At 39.9% G+C, this 23,508-nt stretch overlaps 1 protein-coding gene across 1 annotated transcript in view; it reads left to right on the top strand.

Annotated features, from left to right (window-relative positions):
* The window catches only part of GPC6 (glypican 6), a 722,602-nt gene that overhangs the window by 687,355 nt on the left and 11,739 nt on the right, over positions 1-23,508 (top strand). The window contains exon 8 of the mRNA XM_054518587.1: positions 20,390-20,526. Within this exon, the coding sequence (XP_054374562.1) occupies positions 20,390-20,526 (137 nt within the window). The remainder of the gene's footprint in view (positions 1-20,389; positions 20,527-23,508) is intronic.

Below are 23,508 nucleotides of genomic sequence, written 5' to 3'. Positions count from 1 at the left end.
GTACAGGACAATCCAATTAGATTTTAGGATTTTTTTTTTTTGGTGCAGTGAAGTTGACTGAGTATCAGAACAGACTGTTGAAAGACTTGTGGTACCTCCCTCTTTGGAGATATTCAAAACCTGATGTAGGCAAGGCCCTGAGCAACCTGATCTGACTTGGAGATAGAGCCATCTTTGAAGTTCTCTCTGCTTTGAACTAAATGGGAATGTGAAGAAGAGGTGGCAGGAGTGAACGAGATGACCTCCAGGAGTCCCTTTTAATCCAAATTATTGTATGGGTATGCAATTCTGCTTTCCATGCACTGTGAGTTATTTAGATCTTGTAAGGAACAGAGACTGGTATTTCTGGGCTGTGTGTGGATGATGTAAATATCCTCAGGCATGCCTGCAAACAATAAAGGTCAATTCTCGTGATGTGTGTGATGTTATATGGCCCGGAAGAAACAGAAAGGGGGCTGATGACATTTAAGGGTTTGATCAAAGTCTTTGTAGAGGTTAATATATGCATAGTGTCCAAGGATTAAGCTTTGCTCCAATGCCTTTTAGAGATTTTAAAACCAAATCACTTCCCTCTTTTGACTCTTGGCTGAACCTTCTCTTTTACTGAGGTTATGTCCCTTCTCTCTCTCAATTTCTATTCTTTCTTCTCTTCTCAAAAAAATGAGGTATTAAAGTCTTCATTTTCTAAAATTAAATGTTTATCCTTTTTGTAATTTACCTCATCAGTACTGCTCAATGTAAACACCAGTGATACAACTTGAATGACAGTTTGGGGGCTCTGTGTATCTATCTGTTCATTAGGACATGGCCGAGTGCCAATAGCAATCTGCCAGTGAATTTTGAATCAGCTCTTGTAGAGCTAGATGCAAAAAGAGTGGACACACTGAGTGAGCCCAGAGCTGAATCCAAATCTTTGAGTCAGGCATTAGCATTACTTATATCTGGAAACAGATTTGTACCTCACTGTGAGATGTAACATAAGTTCCAGAACTTTTACCAACAGTCTGCAAGCTTGGTCTCGGAAACATATTAAAAAAATTCATTTAGAATTTTTTCAGTAATTTGTTTCTAAAAATTACCCATGGGAAAGTAAACTTTAGCAGTGATTGTTGACTGAAAATATCTGGGAGCCACTAGCTAGAAATAGTCAGTCATTTCTTAGGCAGGCTAATATTTTAGATCTTGACTTCCTTGATATATTTGGTGTTTTACCCATCAGCACCAGGAAGCACCTCCACATATAACCTGGATCATAAATTTATATATGTTCACCATAGCATCACCTTGAACCACTAGCAGAGGTTGTCTTCCAAAATGGACCTCAAGTGTGACAAAGCTCATTATGACAGCATTCACAGGCACATGGAAAGTCCAGGTTTAATTCCTTTCCCCGGCTGATGAGACTGAAACCTCCCATCTTCCTAGAAGGGGCTTATCCATCACCTGTCATCCATCCTAATACACGAACATCCTCCTTGATGAACTCTGTAGCACGAAGGAAATGCATTAAGATGTCTTGGGATAAAGTGTGGGAGTGTGAATGAGCCTGGCTGTGAAGTTCAGTGATTAGAAATCTCCCATAGTCCCAGTTAGTTAGCATTTAAGGTGACTTACCCTCCTTTCAGTTTCCAGCTGTTCATTGGTTGGTGGTCTCTGTGCCAAAACAGCTTGGTTTGCACTTGATGAACTGAGAGCTTGAGCACTTGAACAATCCTTGGAAGCAGATTCCATATACTTTACTATCACCCCTTTACATGAAGTATGGACAAATACAGCACAGCGAGAGTGAAGAGTGAAAAATTCAAGTTTCTTTAACTGTTTATCAGTGAAACACTGATGGTTTCAGTGTTGTAATTAAAGAATATTAAAGCTTGCCAATAAAGTTTCTTATTTGTTAGGGTTTGGAAGGCAGATGAAATACGTTACTAAATTGTGAATGCATCATCAGTAATGTCTATTCTATTAGAACTAATGATAGGCAGAAAAGATACAGAAGTATAGCATAAAAATTATATTGTCCATTTTTGACAAATTGTAGCTTTATGGTACCTGTCATTTTGGAATGCCTTCAGTTCCGAGGAACACTAAGATGAGGTCATTTAGATATTATTGACTCTGCCATTATGGCATCAGTCATAAGTATTTAAAGCATTGAGCCCTCCATGAGGAGCTTTGAACTATAAATGGCATTCTGTAAAAAGGACAGCCTGCTGTTTCATAGCAGTGACACCAGATGTGTGGTCCCTTCCTGTGGCTGCCTGTACTGCCACAGGAATTTCTGTGGGTCTCATGATGCTTGGAACAGCACTTTCATTGAAGACAATGAAACTATACCCATATAAGGATATAGCAAGCATCTTTTTATTTGCCTATTTATTTTAACTCATTCTAGCTAGATTGGACTGTCTTTTCTGGAGTGATGTTAATGGAGTTCGGAATCAGTGAGCAAACTAACGAACTCTTGCTCCAGGTAAACAGGAGGTGCAGAGTACATATTAATACAAGACACCACATTCCTTTACTAGAGCCCACAATTAGGCTAATAACACTATACTCAGCTTTTTCAGCAAATGGCCTTGTTTTTCAGCAGGATTGATCACTGACTGTTACAGTGATTTTGCAGGAAGTCTCTGCTCCTTCATCCAAAGCGTGCAAATGTGGACATAGCACATTAATTCAGACACCCTCTTAAAACAAACCTGGGCATAATGTTCACAAATCAAACTGTACACAGAAAAAGAAACTTAGAGCCTAGAACCTAACATTAAGTTCAGTGAGGTCAATATAAAAATTTCCATTCATTTTCTTAGGTTTTGAGTGAGTCACAATGAAGATTCAGTAGATTTCAGAGCATGAAGTCACAGTTTTGAATTTCTTGTGGTCTAAGTGTAAACCTCAAAGGACAAATAAAAATGCTAAATACATTCAGCTCACTAGCCACTCACCACTAGCCTTTCAAATTTAAAATATACCAGCAATTAAGTTTTCATCCCAATTTGCCTTAAATAAGCATGATATTTTTACCATTTTCAATTTCCAACTCTCTGTGAACTTCATAGTTCCAGCTTTCCTACTTGTGTCCATCTGTAGTCTGTACCCAGCCATTTCTTCTGAGTTACTGGCAAAGCTACTTCCTAGTTACTTCCTAGAGTTACTTCCTAGATGCTGTTCATCAGCATCAGACAAGCATGAGATACATAGGTATCAGACATTTGAGCATTTAGATTGCAGCTAACTTTTTCACTGTCAGAGCTCAATGCATTTGCTTACATGTGGTACCTACTGCCATTTGAAATTATGTAGATCATGTGAGACACCTGCATGTGGCACAAGGTAGGTGTCACAGCAGTGCTTCTGTGTGACAGCAGTCATGCACCCTTCTGAAACCACAGCTGATATCCAGGTAGCGTTCTCTGAGCATCTCCTACAGCAATGGCAACATTTGGGCAACTGGATCACATCCACCAACTGGAACACATCCACCAAGTTTGGGCAGAGGAGTTTCCATTTGTATTGCAAATATCAACCTGGGCTGCCTGTAAGGGTATATTGATGCCACTAAATAGAGAACAGGCTAGGATATGATCCTGGCATTTTGAGGCTATGCAGTGTAAACTGTGCCTTGTTCAGACTGATGAGGACTCATTTCCACACAAGCAAACTCCCTGCACCCACAGACCACACCTCTTGGTCCCAGACCTCTTGTGGGTCAGGCATTGTGTTGTTGTAGTTTTAGAAAATACTGATTGTCTGTGTGTGTGTGTGACCAATTCAAACAATGTGAAATAATTGTGAGAGCTGTGCATGATCCATCCATGTGGCAGCACTGAACTGGGCTATGTGTCACTGCACCCTTGAACGTGGCAGGAAAGATTTATAATTGTGCAAGAGAAGGCAAAGCCTGCCAGGATATCATTAGAGAGCTGTACAGAGCACAGAGCATCATAAATATGCAGTCTCATGTGCATTGCCTGCTGGGAGCCATCTCTGGAATGATCTCTCCACCAAGCCATGGCAGGACATTGCAATGGAGATAGCATTTGGGGTGATTGAGCACAGTTCCAGGGAACGTGTTAACAATTTAGCACCATGAACTGCCTGAGGTCCCATGTTTGGGCCATTTCTTATCTTTATGAAGTAATGTAGATCTATCTTCAGTGGCTACCGGTCTGTGTTATTGATACTAGGTTTAAAAATGTATGCTTACACACACCTTCGTAACTTTTTAAATATAAGAGAAATATCCATTATAGTGTGCTTGAAATTTTGGTATTATTTTATCCTGGACTGTGCCCAGGTTCAATAGAAGGGATGAGATGAACAACTCTGCTCAGTCTTCCTGGAACTTAGCATGTCAGCTCCCTTAGCAGACCATATAAAGCACTATGTTAAACAGCACTCCTGCCCAAGATGTGTGAGGCTGGTGTACTCATTGATGTAACCTGTCACTCTGAGTTCTTAAGATTTTCTAAGCTTTCTGATGTTGACATTCTTGTAGTGAATTTTCTCACACATTTTCTGTAAATAACTCATTGTTTTGCATTCCTTTATAGAAGAAGAAAAAGTTGATAAACTGTTAGTTTAACCAGTGGCATTGGAGAGGTGCCACTGTCACCCTCCAATCCACTGTCACTTTTGGAAAACTATAAATGTTGGAGTCAGAAAATAAACAGCCTTTTTTTCTCTTCCACCTTGAGAACAGTGTGAGCGTGTGTTCTTTTGTGTCCTATAGTGACAGTAACCTACATCTCATGGAGAGTAGATGGTCTGTGGATAATGTGTATGCCCCTCAAAAACTAGAGTCAGTGAGAATTAAGCACTTAATACTGGCTAAAATCTGTTCCTGGCTCCAATAAAGCTAATCTAAATGAGCATTATGATGCACCACTACTTTAATTTTCAGCAGCCTTCCTGTTGTGGGAGTGAGAGTGCTCTGGGGAAGCAAATCATCAGGACATTGATTTAATATCAGTTTTGATTTAAGTTTCTTGCCATGCTGTGGGTTATGCTGACTCTCAGCCTACATGTGTTGTTATTTGGATTCTGGATAAACAAAGCAGTGTTCATTAGAAAGACATTAGTACTTTTGCTTTGACTTCTAAGGGGAGGAGGAAGGGGGAATATGCCTTACATTTGCTGTCATTTTTAAAATTTTAAACACTGAAAATCATAGGTAATTTATATCTGATGTATTTCCATATCAGCTCAAAATACACTTCATGAATATCACTGCTGGTAGAGGAGCCATGCTTTCATATGGCTTTGCTGCTCATAAACAAGTTTTCTTTTCACAAGTGAATACACAGATCATTTTGTAACTACTGTACTGCCAGCTTCCCACAAACCTGAGTATTTGTGCCTTTCACAGTGTCATTACTTTTCTATGTGAGGCATCTTATCCACACATCTGCAGGATGTCAGTATCCATTGTGAATATTTTGGTTGTTATGAGGAAATATCTCTTGGGTTTTCGAGGATGCTGTAATCCCCAACTCTGGATTACTACTATTTTTTTGAAAAGTACTTTTTCTTTGCTGAGGTAAACACCTAGGAATCATCTGTCTGCTGAGAAAAAGCAGCTTAGCTTGTTGTCCCTAAGGACAACCAGAGCTATCTGCTCCTAGTATTGTATTGGGAAAATTATGTTTATGATGAAAATAACATCTGGTCTGAGCTGTAATGCAAGCTACCACTCATCATATTCAAGCAAGACCAACTCTTGGTGTTTGGAGTCAAATTCATGCAAGGAAGAATGATTTCAGCATGCTATGAATTTAGTCTGCACAAAATAATTTTGTTCTCCATTGCATAGGATTACACATATCCACTGTACGTTCATCAAAAGGAATTTTTAATTCTATTCATAGAGTTATCAGGCACATCTTTCTTTCTTTATTTGAATTTATTTACAGTTTGCCTGCTGGACTCGCTTGGAGCTGACCCTGTGCATTCTTTGCCCCATCCCTAGTATTATAACACCTTGTTTCTCTTTTTAGTAAGAATACTCTGATTTTTTAGAAAGACTACACGGATTTTTTAAAAATCTATGCTATCCTTATGGGAGGTTGTTCAATCTGTTTTTTACTTTTTTTAATTGTTTCTACTTTTTTTAAATGGTTTTTACTTTTTTTTCTACTTCCTGCATTGCTTTTGAATTTCAGAGAAAAAAGATCCTAGCACTGATACCTGACTGTTGTTTGATTCAGATGGAAAAATTAAATTATCTACAAACTGTCCCAAGAATCTGAATCCGAGCTAGGCAGCATCACTGAACTAGGCTAGCTTGTCAAGCCTTTAAAAATATTGAAGTATGGAGCTTTCATTGGGCTTTGTTTTGCAGTGAAGATGTTTCTCAGAAAGTCATTCAGAAGTAGCAACTGTGACTAATAAAGTATTTTGGAAAAGCAGTTAACAGAAATATCACCAAGATTATGCTGCTCTGAAATTCTCGTTCAACCACTTTTTCATTATTACATCATGATCATCCAATGGATTGATATGAAAAGAGACAGAAAATTTATTTTGTAGACCAAGGTTTGTGTTGCTCCTGGAAGAGTTTAAAAGTAGGATTTTCAGTGCCTGTAGCTTCCAGCCATATTCAAGGGCACCTTGATTTAACTGTAAGCAGTGCCCCAGTGTATAGTCATAGGGTTATTTCTGTTCTTTGGGGAGAAAATCAGGCTGCAAATGCACACATCCTTCATGGCAGAATATCTGTCTAGAGAGAGGAAAGCAGATATATGTAAAAGGGTAAAAATCCCAAATATAGCCTCTAATAGGTGTGATAATTATTTTCAGGAAAAAGTGATAAGATGCAGTTTAAATCCATTGGGCACATTGTTCCAATGAATGTGCAGTGTATTTATTAGGGTACTCAAAGGATTTACAGCTGCTCCAAAGAAGTACATCTGCTCTATGACTACAGGCAACTTTAGTTTCTAGGGAAACCTTTTTTAATATGCTTTAACCTCTTGCTTGCTGACTTGACATACCTAAAAGTGGGTTGCCTCACACACAGCCTTCGCAGGACAAGGCTAAACAATAGCATCCATCTGCTCTGGATGCTCACACTGGGCATCTAACACCTCTGGCTTGGCACCATCTCCAAATATACACCTCCCAAAACTTTTGTAATTCCTGGTTTCTGGGAGAGGAAATCAGGATATGAAGACTGGATGGAATTATTTTCCTGTAGTATCTGACTTAGATTACTTCAGCATGCAGTTGCAGTTAAGTACAGGGGAGTATATTAATATGTACACACATGGAATGATCTGCTGGTCCTAAAAATGGGTATGCTTGGCAAAACAGCCCAACAGAAGCCCATGTGTACATTGCACAGCCCTACATGCTTTGTCCCAACACATCACCTGCTCTTTAGCTATGCTCACACTGGCAGGCCTGTAGTGTGGAGTGCCAAGGAAGAGTCTCTTAAGCCACCTCTCATGCCTGCAAGGGTTTACTCACGTCTCCCTCAGGTGTTCACAGACCAAAGCTGGAGCTATCACATCCCTGGGAGCTGGTTACCAGACCACAACCTCCTGGTTATCCCAACCACACAGGACAGACAGAGTCAACTGAGACAGCAGAAGAGGAGATACTGTGCTGCACAAAGGAAGAAGAAAATGAGATAGAGATAAAATTGAAAAATCAAAAGGAAAAAATTATCCCAGTAAAATAAGAAGTAATGAATTTTTCATTATATTCCAGTGCAAGTTATTACCACTGTGACAAAAAAAAAAAAGTTGAACCTTATCGCCCCTTCTCATAGCTGCTGAATAACTTGCCCTCCTCATATGTGCCCATTTGTGGCTCAGGATGTGAACCAGAGAGAATGAAGCTGCTTGCTTGATATTTAGAGCAGGGCAGTCAACAATTGTTTGCTCTGCTGGCAAATGACCCATAGGTCAGGCACAGATGGATGTTGCCATTCAGAGTGCTGACTCAGCGAGAGCAGGAATGCCAAATGAATGAGCAATCATCGTGGTATTTTGTTTAGCATGGAAAACTCAATTAGAATTCTGTACTTCTCCTGCATCTTGTTCTTCCTTGTGGCAATCTTTTTACACAACAGCAAGATGTTAACAGTGCAGAATAAAAGGCATGCTAATAAGTATAATTTCTCTTTTATTTTTTCCCCTGAACACCGCAATTGCTTCGTGTTCTTTATTCCGTTGTACATAGCAATTAAATAAAGAAAGACTGGTGCTGGGCTGTTTCTTTCTACAGGGATTTTAAATTTTTCAAGCCACTCCTCTCTGAGAATTTGTACATTTGAAAGCAATTGTACATTTGCTCCCTTTCCTCCACAAACACCAGGTCCCCTCAAGAAAACTGCTGTTCATGTATGCAAAGTTGTAAGAGCAGTGAATAGCAGTGGAACAGTCTGTCTGAAACCCATTTTCATCTGTTTCTTTCCTTTTTTATCCCAAGTGTTATCTTATTCATTATAAAATAATTCTGTTCATCTATTATATTTTTTTCTTTTCTTTTTTTTTTTTTTCAAATTCCCTGTGTCTACACAGGGTAGATGTGGCTTTGATGAACAGATGATATATGATAGTTTGAGACATAATTGACAGAATATGACTTTGGCCTGCATAAATTACTGTCAGGGAATTTTCAAGGAAGTACTGAAATAAATTTGCAGTGACTCAAAAATGTGTTATAAATTATAACATAATCCCCACCGTGGAATGATTTGATGCTTAAAACAATTAAGTGAGTTTTTTACTTTAGGTAAATCCTCATAATTTTTCCTTATAGTTTAACTTGTCAAACTGCTCTGAACCCTTTGAGGAAAATATTTTAGAAGGGAAATTTTTCCTCTCCCTTGCCAAAAATCGTATTTCTTCTCTGTCGGGCTTGTGTCTCTACTCTCACAGGTAGTTCAGAGATGGCAAGGCTTGGCCTTTCCTCACACACTTGTATCAACTCCTAGAGGGTAACTAGGATCCTTGTACATTGTGCCACTACCTTCCTGATCCTTTTCTACTCCAAGTCACCAAATCCCAGCTTTTCAAATGACATTCTTGAAATACTCCAATTAAGAGGATAAGAAGTGAGAGTTTGTGAAGCTCAAAATCCTTATGGGATCTTGAAAATCTTCTTCAGGCAGTGGCCTATATTTTATGCATTTGGTATCAATGGTAGCTTTGACTCAGTGAGAGTAATCTCTTCTGTCTGCTGAAGAGCCCCTGACTGGAAAATAACTAAAATAGACAGAAAATATGAATGCTTCTATTATTATCTTTAGCTCCCTTATGACACTACACTTTGTGAGGGTGCATATTCTTTTTTTCCATTTTGAGTTTTTTCTACACTGTGAAGAACTCTGGAGTTATTTTTATAGACAAAGTTGCAAATTTTCTAGATTTTTCACTCCCAATCCTCTGAAACTGCTTTTCTTAAAACCTGCAGTCTTCACTCTTATAGTAAAACAAATCAAATTTTCCAGTTTTTGTGACTATTACTAAACTCCCTGAAACATGGATTTCAAAGCTTCTCGATTTTGGAGGCAAATAAACCACAGCAGTCATTACTTTTATAATGTCATTATTTTTATGATAGACTCCTGACCATGATCCCCAAACAGCTGGTGTGGCTGAAAAGCACCAGCAGACAAAGGTGGGGTAGTTACTTTGAAAAAAAAGCCAAACAAATAACCAGCGGGGGCTGGCACAGGAGCTGGGCTGCTTTTAAGCTCCTGTGTGTGAGGAGCAAGCATCGATCTTCTGTCCAACTCCTTGCTTCCATCAGGAGCACTAACTGGCAGGAGGCTGCCTGCCAGCTCCAGGCAGCTCTGCAGCTCGGCTGTACCTGTTTGTTCTCAGAGACAGCTGGGAAGAACAGGCGGGATTGCCTGGGCTTCCAGGGAAGAATGAGACGAGAATATTTTACTGCTCTTTGTGAAGTGACTCACTAGATATCCATTGCAAATTGATTGCTTTGAGTCCTGTAGCTTTCCTTTCACCACCCACCCTGCCCTCACAGCCCACAGCAGAAGATGCAAAACAGATGCATTCCCATTTTCCATTTTTATTTGGAAATATCCCAGTGACAGCATCCTTGTCCTGGCAGAACCACACAGCCTGTCTTCCCCCTACAGCCTCTGTGATGCTGGGGCCTCTTGCATTTGCACTAAAGGGAGGGAGGAAAGGCACAGAAAGAAGGTCTGTACATGTGGAAAGGAGAAAAAAAACCCACCAAAATCAAGTTTACATACACAGATGCACAGCTTCTTCTTAACTTGGGCCTCTTCCCTTGGCAGCATCCAGAAGGTATGTCCCCCTCAGCAGTGCGGTGACACTGGAGTTCCCAGATGCCAGCAGCATGGAGATGGATGGCAAGCTACAAAGCCTGCCCAAGAGTCACAACAGATACTCAAGCAGTAACACCAAGCCTAATTGCATGCTGTGTTTACCTGCTTGATTTACATAGAGCTTGAATTGTGCTATATTATCACTGCTGTTAGTAGATGTGTTGGGAGAAGTGAGGAGATGTTTTTACCTGATGTAGAATTCAGGAAGGGAAAATAGAGTTTTCATCATCAGGAAGGTACTAGAGATGCAGGGAAATGCTTTGCTTATCCAGTAACTCTCTGATTTCAAGTAATTTGCTTGGTATATGATTATTTTTCATCTATATGGGGTCTTCTTTTTCTTCTCTTCATTTTTCTATTTGGAATAAAAACTCTTTGGGACAGAGAGCTCATTCAAATTCACACAGTATGTCTCAAGTGCTGGAAACTGTGCTCATTCTTATCCATCAGTGTTTGCTCTTTAAATTGTCCAGATTAGATTTCACAAATGGTTTTTGCAGTGTATTGAATTTATGGCAGAGGTGAGCTGTGCACCTTGAATTCATACTGCTCACCCAGTCACAGGGCTCAGACTGAGGACTCCAGAAAAACATATCTGCTTCAAAGAGAACCAAAGAAGGCGTCCATTTCCTGATTCAGGATTAGATTGAGCACCAATTTTAAAGAGTATCTAAATTCATGACTTGACACCCAGCTGTGGCACAAAACAGGGAGTTGATTAGTCTCATAATATTTTTGCTGCTTTAGGATAAAATCTTATGAGAACACCCCATTACTTTGCTATACTTCAATCTGGACTTAAATTTTGTCCCTCTTTTGGAGTGTTTCTTGAACACCAGCAGCAGCTGGACCCACACCCAACCTCTCCATCGCCGGTCTGCACCTGCCTGGGTCCCGGGCAGCCCTGAGGAGCTGTGTGCAGTTGTTTTGTGAGGATCCAGTAATTGGGGTACTTAACCCTATCGTGAAAGGACAAGAGAGTGCAAGGCCACCTCAGCTCCCCTGCTCAGTAGGAAGGCAGTGAAAGCCATTAGTGTATGACACAGCAGATTGACACTGCCAGGCTCTCTCTGACTCCGATTGTTTTCCCGATAAGCACTTTCCCTGCTGAGCCCACTGGCCCTGCTAGAAATATCTTTTTACATAACTTTGTGTCTCTGAAAACATTACCTTTTTCATTCTCAATATTTTGTGATTTTCACTTAGATGTTTTAACAATTTATATTGCATGTGTTTTAACACCAATTTGTTGATATCTTTCTCATCCCTGAAACAATTCTGAAAACGAAATTGTGGCATTTTCCTTGGAGAGTCTAGGAAGAAAATTTGGCAGAAAAATACAAAATTACACATTCCTACAGTGAGCAATTGCAATATCACAAAGCCTCTATGCTGACTTTTAATTTTTTCCTGACTGTATGTATTCACCACTTGTAATAATGCGGATTTGTATGTATTTGGATTAAAATAATCCAGAAGGAAAATATCCAGGCCATTGAAACCAAGCTCCAGCTCCAGAAGAGAATGACTGGCAACCAGAAGTGTTAGGGAAGGGAAATCTATCAGGCATTAATTTTGGATGGAATAAATAGTGATGTTGGAACAAGCAGGAGTTTGCATGATACGGCTGGCTGTAAGTTTGGAGTGTTCCCATAGAACAATAATAATGGGAACATTATTAATCTAGATTATGATGTGGAGAAGAGCACTCTACTGTTCTAATGCCTTGCTCTCTTCAGCTACTCTCCCTCAGGCTGAGTCTGTGGGACCTGGGGATCCCCTGGGATAAGAGGGCCTGAAAAGTTTGGCCTTGAATCATTGAGAGTCCTCTGAGAACTTCTTCAGTTTGGAAAGCAAAGGAGCTATGTCAAGAAGTAACTATACTAGAAGTGAAGTTAAATGTAAGGCTACTTCAAGTATGAAGTACAATTATCCTTGCTCTGTTATGAAAGGATATATCCCAGCTCTGGCTGCCCTTTGAAATCGTACACTTCTCACGGCTCTTAGGAGGCTTCAATTATTTTTCTGCTGTAACACATGCAGTTCCTTTTAAACTCTTGAGTTTTAAGAGAAGCAACAGACACTTCAGGTACCAGATGAACATTTCCAGTACAAATGAAAGTCTATGTAAGCTTGAAATACTCTATTGGTAATTGTTTACATTAGTTATTAACATTTTTGCTTGGAGAGATGAAGGACTGTTCAGAAAGAATCAGTGCTTAACGGCTTAGCCTTGCCACAGAAAAGCTTCTGGCATTTTATCTTTAAGATTCCAACATATTTCTGTTGCTACTTTAATACTTATCTGCAATAAAAAGCTGATTCCTCCGAGTGCTTTGGATTTGCTTGAATCAGATTTATAGACCAGCTTTTTAGTGCTACTCCTAGGTATTGCAGGGAAGAAGAAAGCTGCTTCAGGTCCTACAGATTTCCATTCAGGGCACTGATACTTCCAGTACCTTCTACCTTCCAAAAGCAATATTTTTATTTACTGGGGATCAAAGTGCAGAGTTCAAATGGAAATTATGGAAAGGAATTTAAGTGGAATTTATGGAAAGGAGGACACATTTATGGAAAGGACATTTGGGCCAGGTTGCTCCACCATTGGACAGACTTCTGCCCTTCATCTCTCCCCAGCCAAAATGAATGTTGAATGTGGCAGGAGTTTTGTGTCAGGCTCTACCTGGCTGTAAGCAAAAATGTCCATGTTGTATTAAAATATAAAGGTCCATTTGAAGATGTGAGACAACGTTGCTCTCTCTGCAGGCTGTGGAGACTGCTGAAGGTAGGATCCCCAGGTGAGGGTTAAGACACAGAAAGGCAGCAATGCCAAAGGCAAAGCCTGTTTGCTTGTACTCTTTTGGAGCGCCAGGCTGTCAGCTCTGAGCAGTGATTAGCCCTTACATGAGCAATGGCACCTGCCCCTGGAGCCAGCAAACCTGAGATGTGACACCAGCATTTCTGGGCCACAGATGGAAAGGAGCCTTCTGCAAGATAATGTCAGCTCTCATGCAGACCCGCAAATTATTTTCCTGAAAAACATGCAGTAGGCAACCTGGATTGTTTTAAAATGCCTGTTTCAGGTCAAAGCTCAATGAAATAAAATTCAGCTAGGGCGTCCAAGACAGCACCCTGGGCGGTCACATATAAATCACAAGTTGCAGGGACTTGCCCAGGTTGCTGCATGTGTCTCAAATGGCACTAGAAACTTGAGTGAGTCTGTGTTGGGTTTCTGGGGATTGTGACATGAATGTAGATACATAAGTGTAGGAGTATTAGTGTGGAAGCTGAATGCACCCTAACTCTCTGAACTTATATGTGTGTTATTTCTGAGAATTTGGTAATGTTAATAGCCTTTCTTTACTGTTATTAAAGGCCTGAACTTTTTTCTTGTCAGAGAGGTGATAGCACTCAGAGGAAATGACAGCAAAAACTCCTTTCATTTTACTTTAAAATGCTCTGATGAGAAAAGTCTTGCTTTGTAAAGTCACCTGGCTCATTTGTTTTATTTCACAAATTACCCAGGCACTCATTTGTGCTTCATAACTGGGATTCTGCATTAGTTCTTGATTAGAAGAGCTGTCATCTGCTTTTCTGCAGATTCAGAAACATGAATCATGAGCAGGCAGTTATTGGTAAAGCTCCGGACCATTTCAAGTCACAAAGTCAGGGGGGAAAAAAAAGGGTGGAAAACAAAAAGCATTTATTGAGCAAGAAGACCTGGGTGAAATTCTCAGAACTTCTCTGCCCTGAGAAAGTATCAATAACCATAAAATTTTGCAGCCCCCTTTTTAGAACCGCAGCCTTAATGTTTTGTAGGGAAAATAAAGCTTTGGTTAACCTTGGCACTGGCAGACCTCATTAAAATAACAGCCTGTCACTTTTGAGTTTAAAATAATAGGGTTGTCAGTTTTATATTCAGCGGAACAATCTACGGTCTTATTCTCTGGGAAACACAGCGGGCGTGCTGAGGGGGGCTGGCAGCAGCGTCAACACTGAGCAACACTGCCATCTCGAGGGCCCCCCAAACCCAGGGTGCTCCCTGGCAGCTGGGGCTACGCGATGCTCAGATCCTGCTTGAGTCCATGTGGCACACATGCCTCACTTTTTAAAAAACTGGAAATAATCCACCTTCAAGTGCATGGCGGTTTGGCAACTGCTTGGCATTTAAATTTATTTTGTGTGAGAAAGTATGGAAATGTATAATGTATGAAAAGAAAAATTTCCATGTAGAGCAAATAAAGTTCTACTTCGTTTGTTTTATAATCGAAGCAAGTCACCCTCACTGAGGTACCTAGTGTACATTGAAATTTGGGGCACCTAATGAGCCATTCTAAACAAAACTATGTGCCTAAGCTCCCTATATCTAATCAGTGGAGAAATGAAGGTGCTTTTAATAAAATGTCTGAGAGAGATCCTCTAAATAGCTAAATAGCTGGATGAGATAGAGGGAGCCCAGTTCAGTTGCTCATACATAAATGCCTAGTGCCTCGGAGATATCTATATGAAGATGAGAGAAGTAACAAAAGACACACAGGAGACACATCTTTCTTGGGGGACAGTCCCTAAAACTTAGTTAACTGCTTTTCATTAAGCCCATTTTTCAAGGAAAATTGTGTGTCAGTTAAAATACCCAGCTGTCTTACACTATGCTGCTTGTGACATGTGATTTTTGCCCTGACTGTGACACACAGGTGCAGCAGACATACAAACATAACAACTTTGTTGGAAACAGTATATAATATGTTCTTGCTAGATTAGTCCTTTTAAACAAATTGTTGGCTGTTAGTCTTACAATGCTTTCAGGTTAAATCCCGATGGACATAAATCGATGTATGAAAGTCTGGCACAGTTTTCTGCTGCCCCCATGATGAAGGGCATGGCTCTCACAATTCCACATGCAGTTCAGGTAATCAAGCACCATATCCACAAATCCATTATCCAGCTGCCCACCATTATACAAGGTCTACATTACTTTTAATAAGGACTGCAAAGGTGCTGAGTGCCTGGCTGGGTGTCTTAGACACTCCTAGGGCAAAGCAAGCAGCAGGCAAACAAAAAGCTTGTCTGGTTTTTCACTGGAAAATAATGTAGCATGAAAAAGTGGCATTAGTTAAATGCTGCTTGTGAATGAAAGGGCAAAGGAGTCTGTGACTAAAGAAACTGAACAGACACGAACATGGCTCATGATGGCTGCTTTCATGTCTGTTCTCTGAAACAAAATGTCAGACCTCTTTCCACTTGCTGTCTGTAGCTGTTCTGTCAGTGTGACACACTGTTAGAATATACTTTACATACACGGCCTGAAGTGCCTGAAATTACAGCACCTCATCCCAAGCAGCCACTCAAAACATCTGCCAAGTGTCTTTGCTGCCACATACAACCCACAGCCAACAGCTGGCGTGGCACCCTGGTACCCCAGAGAAGCAACTTCCAGGGAGCAACCAGAAACATTTGTGCATTTTTCCAGGGCATAAAGGCTTAATTCACAATGGATGTTGTATCAAGACGTCTCTGAGCATCCACAGGGAGAAGGTGTTGACAGAAAGGCAGGCTGAATTTTCTGCTTTCTCTTCAAAAGGAAAGTCTTTCCAAATTGCAGAATAAACAAGGAAAAATGCAATTCAAAAACATCAGGAAGAAGAAAGAGAGGTTAATGGGAAACATTTCTTCTTAACATAAAGACTCCATATTATTTTATTTCATTTATTGCATTGAACCTACATCAGGTTTGTGTGCATTTCACCATCTTTGAACATGATTTTAGCATCTTCTGATAGTCCTTTATCCTTGAAAGTAGGAATTATATGGGTGGGGATGATAAATCTGGAAGGAATATGAGATGGTCTTGACAGGGGAAGATTTGGCAGAGCAGGATGAAAAGAAAAAAAAAAGGAATTTACTTTTTAAAAATTATTTTAGGGACTCCACATTTAAAATTTGCTTTTTGTCCCCAATTGCTTTTCAGCATACTTTATCACACTGCCAAAGAAGCATTCTTCCATCAGAAATTAAGCCAAAGTGATTCCATTGGCAATTGTCTGCCTTGTTCACAAGCAAGGGTCTTTGTGCAATCTTTCATGCCTTATGAAACTGATATTCAGCACACTTTTATTTTTACATGGTATATTCAAAACTTAGTTTGAATTCTCATTTTACCCAAATGTCCTGAAATAAAGCAAGGAATGTATGGTCTGATTCCTACTAAAGCGACAGGTTTGCTTTTAGCTCACTTCATGACTTTGGCATGCAAGGTGAGTAAAGACAGAAACGTGGGTCAGCTTTATTCACCTTATAGCTGAGCCCATGCTGATAGGCCTGGAACTGAGCTCATGGGTGCCTTTCCAAGTTCTGCTGGGGAATTCCATGACAAGTGACGGACTTGGTTGCGTAAGTCAGTGGCAGAAATACGAAATAAACTGCATTTCTCAGTGTAGGGTGTGTAGCTAGACCATTCCTGTAACTCTGGATATGAGTTTCTCTTTGCAAATTATGCAAATACTTAACTTTTCTCACACATTAATGCCTTTCTTCTGTTAGCAATTATCGATCAAGACAAAGCATTTAAATATCCAGTTTTTATGTTCTGAATAAATTAAAAATTTAACTTTTTGTGTGTTTCTTGCTATATCTTTTTTCTTATGAGAAAGTATTGTGATTCAGAACAAGTTTCATACCTCCAAAGTAGCTGAAAAAAGGGTATTTCAATATAATATCAGGGCTATGTCAGGAAGATAACTAGGGAAAATCAGGCTAGCTACAGCCAAAGATATCCAGCTGTCTTAATCCCTATAAATCTCTGCTAGAGCAAGTGGAAAGAAAATATGTAAAATATCAAAACTGCATATATCTCATATTTAAATGTTTCCACAGAAGTCTAACCAAGCTTGAAAGTTAATCTTTAATTCAAAGAATGGGAAATACCGAGGAATCATTTACAAGGCCACAGGTCACTAGGGAATACGGTAGTCTGACTTCATAAATCACAAGCAAGCAATGCTAACTGAGTCTTTAGTGGGTTCTATCTCATTTTCAAGGGTCTGTACATCTTTTGCATAGTTTTTAAATGCTGGTGGCAATCAAAACAATGTACAGAGGAACATGTGTAACCATGGGGACTAATAAGGGAATTTCTGTGGTCATGCTTGACAAGATCCCAGAAAACTCTGAAACCCACAGGCAAAAGTTTAACATGTCATGGCTGGCATTGCATGTCTTAATTCTATTCTGCATTTAAAGTTACATTAAAGTACTCCAAGGTCATTGCCTGCCCAAATATTCATCTCACAGATTAATACCAGGCCATCAGGCTACTCCCTAAAAGAGGAGGCGAATCAATCAGTGTTCAGAATTCCTTTAGCAAAGCCATCAGATCCCACACTGCACTTCCAGAAAGTTTCAGGATGAGGTTCAAGGAACCAGTTAGACAGATGTGAAAACTCCAGTGCTAAAAACTGACGATTAACAGAGGTCTGGTCAGATAGCAGGAAAGGGCAAGACTCCAGAGACTGAGTCCACACAAGTTGTGTAAAGCTCCATGGTGAAATAAAGCAATAGGAAGGTGTGAGGTGAGAGATAGCTGTGAAGGGAAACATCTGAAGGACATAAAAAAATTTTAGAATCCACCTGAATCGAAGGCATCTTGAGAGGCTGTAAATGGTAACATTTCCCTAAGCTGTAGTAATTTTTACTATTACTGCCTTTTGTGAGTCATGTAAATGTCTGCTTCCCCCCAGGCCCTAAAATGGGAATAACACTTCAGAAGGATGCCTCTGAGATTTAATTAGTTGTCATTTACCAATGATCCTGAGTAAAGTAAGACCATCTTGCTTTATCAGGTGTACCTCCTTAACACAAATTAAAAAGAAAATCCATTAGGAAGTTTAATGATTTTTATCTAATATAGCGTATGCAGACACCATTTAGTATCTTCAGAAGAGACTGGGGAATGGGAGTCCTCATTTTGATTTTCAGGGAGTATCTGGAGAGCATGTGCAGCATGTGAGCTGTGAGAATCTCTCTACATCCTTTTACTGGGTTCTATGAAAATGAATGGCTTCTGCTCCGAATTACGGCCCTTACAAGGATCAGGGGGAAAATCACTTTCCAATAGGTGTTGAATCACTTGTTGAAAACAGAAGTCTGCAAGTCCTAGAGCCCCAGCTCTAATTTGAATATGGGCAAAATCTGGATGTAACTCCAAACACATGAGTTTTGAATAGCTTTACATAACTCCCAGCAAGCAATGAAGTTACTGCTCTGAAAGCTAATTACTCACAACCAATATCAATCAGATTACTCCTGTAAATAGTCAGCCAGGCACAAGCAATAATAAGAAAATCTATCCCTTTGACTTTCATGTTTAGCAAACTCATATTAATGGGTCCTCCACGCTATAATCTTTATTCCTTACACTTCCTATAAAATTCCTCTATTCTCACTGTGTCCAAGCAGGAATTTACACACCATGAACAATGGGCAGTTTAACTGAGTTGATTGTGCTGGTTAACTCTCTCTCTCCCAGTAGAGACCGTGGGGTTTTTACCCTAAGCATGGGCAGAAAGGGAAGGAGAGGGATTGCTATCTCCCCAAAAACCCTGGTCCTATGGACCAAAGATATCAGAAAGGGCAGGCACCCTGAGACCATCTCCACTTCTGCCAAAGCCTTGCTCACAGCCTGTAAACTGGAATTTAATTTTTGGCTTGACAGGGCTCCCCTATTGAGACTTTAAAGGCTTGCAAATGCCACTAGTATCTCATGTGAAAACAAAGCAACTAGGGCTTGGCAAGGGGTGTGGAGGAGATTTATAAGGTGTCTATCATGGCAAGAAACACTGTCAACAACCCATACAGAAAAATACTGTCCTACTTATCTTTTGTGGATGAAAATTCAGACCGTGCTTCTGAAATAACATCCTCAGCTGTTTCTATCTCCTGACTTATAAAGTGACATTCTGCAGAGTTTAAGCATGGCACAGCAGCGTAGGCCATTTCTAAGGAGAGCTATCATGTCCTGAGAAAAAAAGATAAAAGAGATAAATAGCCAAGTAAAATATTGTACCTCAACAAGCCAAAAGACAATTTCAAAAGTGAATGGAGGAATGGAGAGCTTTTATTTCTTGGTTTTTTAAAGAACAAAGCTTAGTGATTTCCTTTAAAAGCTATTCTACAAGCTCCCCTAAATCCTATTGCAACTTAATGTGAAATGCATCTGTTTCCATAAGACACACAGTGGCGGCATTCATCCTTTGTAGTCTGTCCTTTGTTGTTTTTTTTATCTATTCTTGTCGATTTCCCCACTCTAGTGTACCATACACAAAACAAGAACTGATAACATTTTAGTCAGAGCATTTATTTATTAAGTTGATGCTGGAAATTCAGTTTGTTCCTGCTTGCCACGTGAATCATGCCAAATTAAAATATTGTTCAAGGAATTCATAAGGTAAAGAAACCATTTCAATACTGTCCCAACATTTCTTGCATGTGGATTCTGTATTCAGCTACAGATATTTAGCTACACATAATAGCAAGGATGAATATAGCCTCTGCATGACTTCTCACTGTAACTGAGATCCAAATGTACTGCAATGTATTCAGCCCGTGTATCCTAAATCAGTTCAACATCAGCTCAGCACTGCACCATTTTTTAGAACCTGCACATGTAGCTGTCTATATAATATTTTTCTAAGACATGACCAAGCTGGTGGGTTTATCTGATGTACACTATTTAACTGAATTCATATTCAGCAGACTGTGAGGCATATTAATTCTTAAAAAGGTGTATATTTAGAAAATCTTAGATAAATGGAAACTAGGAAGTGCAAGATGCAACATGCTTTTGTTAATGTCTTGCCTGTGGAAAAAGGTGACTTTGATTGTTTGTATGTTCTGAACTCAAATGCTGGGTGTCTTGTTTTTAAACACAAGGAAATTAAGTTTTAGCACCTTAGATTTTTTAACCTTCACCATCATCACCATTACAAATTTATACAATGTATTGTTTAACATTATAATTAGTGTGGCTGATGTTTTTTTAATCTGTTTTCCCTCTCGTTGTCTCTTAATCAGGTAACAGACATTAAAGAAAAGCTAAAGCTCTCTAAAAAGTTCTGGTCAACACTGCCCTACACAATCTGCAAGGATGAGCGGGTGACAGCGGGTCCGTCCGTCGAGGAGGACTGCTGGAATGGCCACACCAAGGCGAGGTGAGGTGGACCCCTCTCCACCCCACCCAGCCCAAATCCCCACCTGGCCTGAAGCATTCATGAAACTGGGGGTCTTTCACAAAACTGTTTACGAGGGTGAAACAGAAATGGCGAGAATAAGTCATTGTCCACGCGCCCCTTGTAGCCAAGATTACTTATTGTCAAAATGCCATTAAAGCCAGAGTGTGAGTCTGGGTAAATGTGCACAGAGGGTCAGCATGTGAAGGCAGAAAATGTGCATTGGTTCAGCTCCAGAAGGATAATTTATACTGAGATTTCAAAGAGCTCTTTAGGTCCATTTAGCATCCCTGTGTTGGGACTGACAGCTTGTGAAGCAATTGTACTCTCGGGATACCATACTGGGATGAAATAGAAATTGGAATTTCAACTCTGCTTGCTATTGGCTGGCAAAGCTTAGGGCTATTTACTGGGGGGGAGGCAAAAAATGAAAAATCACCACTAGAGAATAAATGTAGCATTCCTACTTATCTTGTGTAGGAGATTTGACCTTATGTTACCTCTTCAGAGATAACTGTGATCATCTGCCCATGTTTGTGATGAGTATTCTGTGAGTTTTAATTTTGAAGTTTACTTGGCCCTGGCTGCAGCAGAGCAGGTGTCTCCAAAAGTCCCAGTGTGGATTCATCAGCTGACAGAGAAGAGGATGTGATTATCCCTGCTGAGAGGGGGAGGAATTGGCTCAGGGACCATGCCAGGGGCATGGTTTCAGGTGTGCAGCAGTATCCTGTGCTTTTGGGTAAACATGGGGAGCAGAGAGGTTTGAGTGTCTGGTGACAGCTGAATCTCGAGAGAAGTGACACATTCTGGCACTCAGGGACTGGAATCTTTCATTTCCTTTTGCCTGAAGATACATATGAAGACAGAATATAAAAATGACACAAAAAGATAAAACAACCTACAAATTAAACAAACAATAGAAAAAAATGAGACAAGCATGTAAAATATAAAAACGGTGAATGTAAGACAACATAGGAAAAAAACTTAGAAATGTGCTCAGTGTCATTTTAGAAAGATGTATGGATGGACAGATGCATAAATAGATTGCACCCACCTCACCATCTCATCATCTGATCATTTTGATAAGGAGCACAGTTTACAGGAGGATGTTTCACACTGAATGCACACCATTTTTTCCTTGCCTTACTGCATAGCCTTCAAAGGAATTCATTTTGTAGACAGGAGAAGGGGTTTGTTTGGGATACTGCTAGCCCTTTGAATCCACTTATGGATGCATGTGAACAAATCTACCCAGAAACATGAGCCACTGCTTAGTTGCTAAGTCCCAGATCCAGAGAAAGCCCCTGGGGATTCAGAGAAGTACTAGGAGGAGTGTCTGGATATTACAGGACTCATCATAAAGGAATAGTGTGAAAAGAGAAACAAATATATGTGGTTTCTCTTTCTCTATTTTATCCCTTCTTGTAATAAGCTTTGAAAGACATGAGCTCAGGCCTGTGCACTGCCAGCAGTTAAGCAGAGTTTCAAGGCATGCCAGCTAAATGCCATGAGCCACATCAGGGTGCATGCATCAGTAAGAGATATATGCTACTCTTTCTACAAAAGAGCAGCCAAATCCCTTAATATCTATCTATTCCTCCTGGTTTCCATGCTTAACACTAGTGTCTGTACCACATCTGGCAAATACTTGGCAGCTCTCTCCTGCTCCTGCACTGAAGGTTTGGCACAGCTTCCACATTTGTTGGGAGTTAAGGAGGTACATTTTATGCATACAGTTTTTCACCCTTCTTTTGCAGAATTTATCTTATGAGAAGCCTGGGTTTCTTCATTATGCCTTCTGAGATTAATGTTCTGGAGAGAGAAGAGCAGTCCTCTGTTAATAATCTCCTTGGTAATTGAACACAGATGTTTCACTGGATGTAGAGTGGCAGCTTCAAAATATCACCTGAAGATACCATTTCAGCAAGTCCAGCCACTGCTCCTCTGCCCAGTTTCTGTTAATATCCATTCACAAAGGAAATGTATAGTCATAGTCTTTGTAACAGAATTCAATAAATGCTTCAGGTGGAGGCAATAGTAATAAATCTGAGAAACACCCCAGAATGCCATGGCTGGATATGAAATAGTCTTAAAAACAATATTGAAAATAAATAGCTCTAAATGCAAAATCACCTCTTGGCCAGTGGACAAATACTTTTACTGCAGCAGAAAAAAAAAAAGAGGTTTCCTTGATCAGACTGATTAGTATCTGATATCAAATACTATCAAATACTACCTCACAAGAACGAGCATAGCAAAATCTGGCCAGTATTCATATATATATATCTATATATCTATATATCTATCTGTGTTCACTGTGTCAGCTGTCACAAGCACCCTGTGCTATATGAGGAGCTGCATGTTGAATTCCAGAGAATATGACAAAAGCCTGTGATGAGAAAAAAAGGAAACTTAGCCACTTCCTATCTTCCTAGACATTAGTGCTGTAAGTAAGAAGACAACACGGTGTTGGCTACCATTGGGAAAGGAAATTATTGCTGGGGTTTTAATCGAATCCTGTTTTGGAATAAAGAATTGGAAAATTTGAATTGCCAGAGAGACATTATACCTTATGTTTCACTTTACACATCACCTTTTGATGCTACTTTTACAGGGGAAAAGAGTTACAAACCTGAGAGCACAGAGAATAAGAGCTTGGCTTTCTCCTGAGAGCGGCATTACACCAAGGTCATTTGTGGTTATTACACTCCCTAAATATCACTTTGCTGCCATGATTAATTTACAGTGACACCAGGTCACCAACTGAAGGTCGCCAATTCACAAGTAATCATGGCATAACAGAGCCATCCATTTGGTGTTCTGGAAGGGTGCACTTGGCTCAGTGCTGATCCTGTACAAATAATGGTTTTAATCAGGTCACATCACGTAGAAACCAAGTGCTGTGGAAATGGGAAAATATTTATTAGATGGATTAATCTCTCTTTTTTGAAAAATCCATATTAA

This window comes from Molothrus ater, chromosome 2 (genome assembly GCF_012460135.2).
Source record: "Molothrus ater isolate BHLD 08-10-18 breed brown headed cowbird chromosome 2, BPBGC_Mater_1.1, whole genome shotgun sequence".
NCBI classification, from domain to species: Eukaryota; Metazoa; Chordata; class Aves; order Passeriformes; family Icteridae; genus Molothrus; species Molothrus ater.
This window is presented reverse-complemented; position numbering and strand designations above follow the sequence as displayed.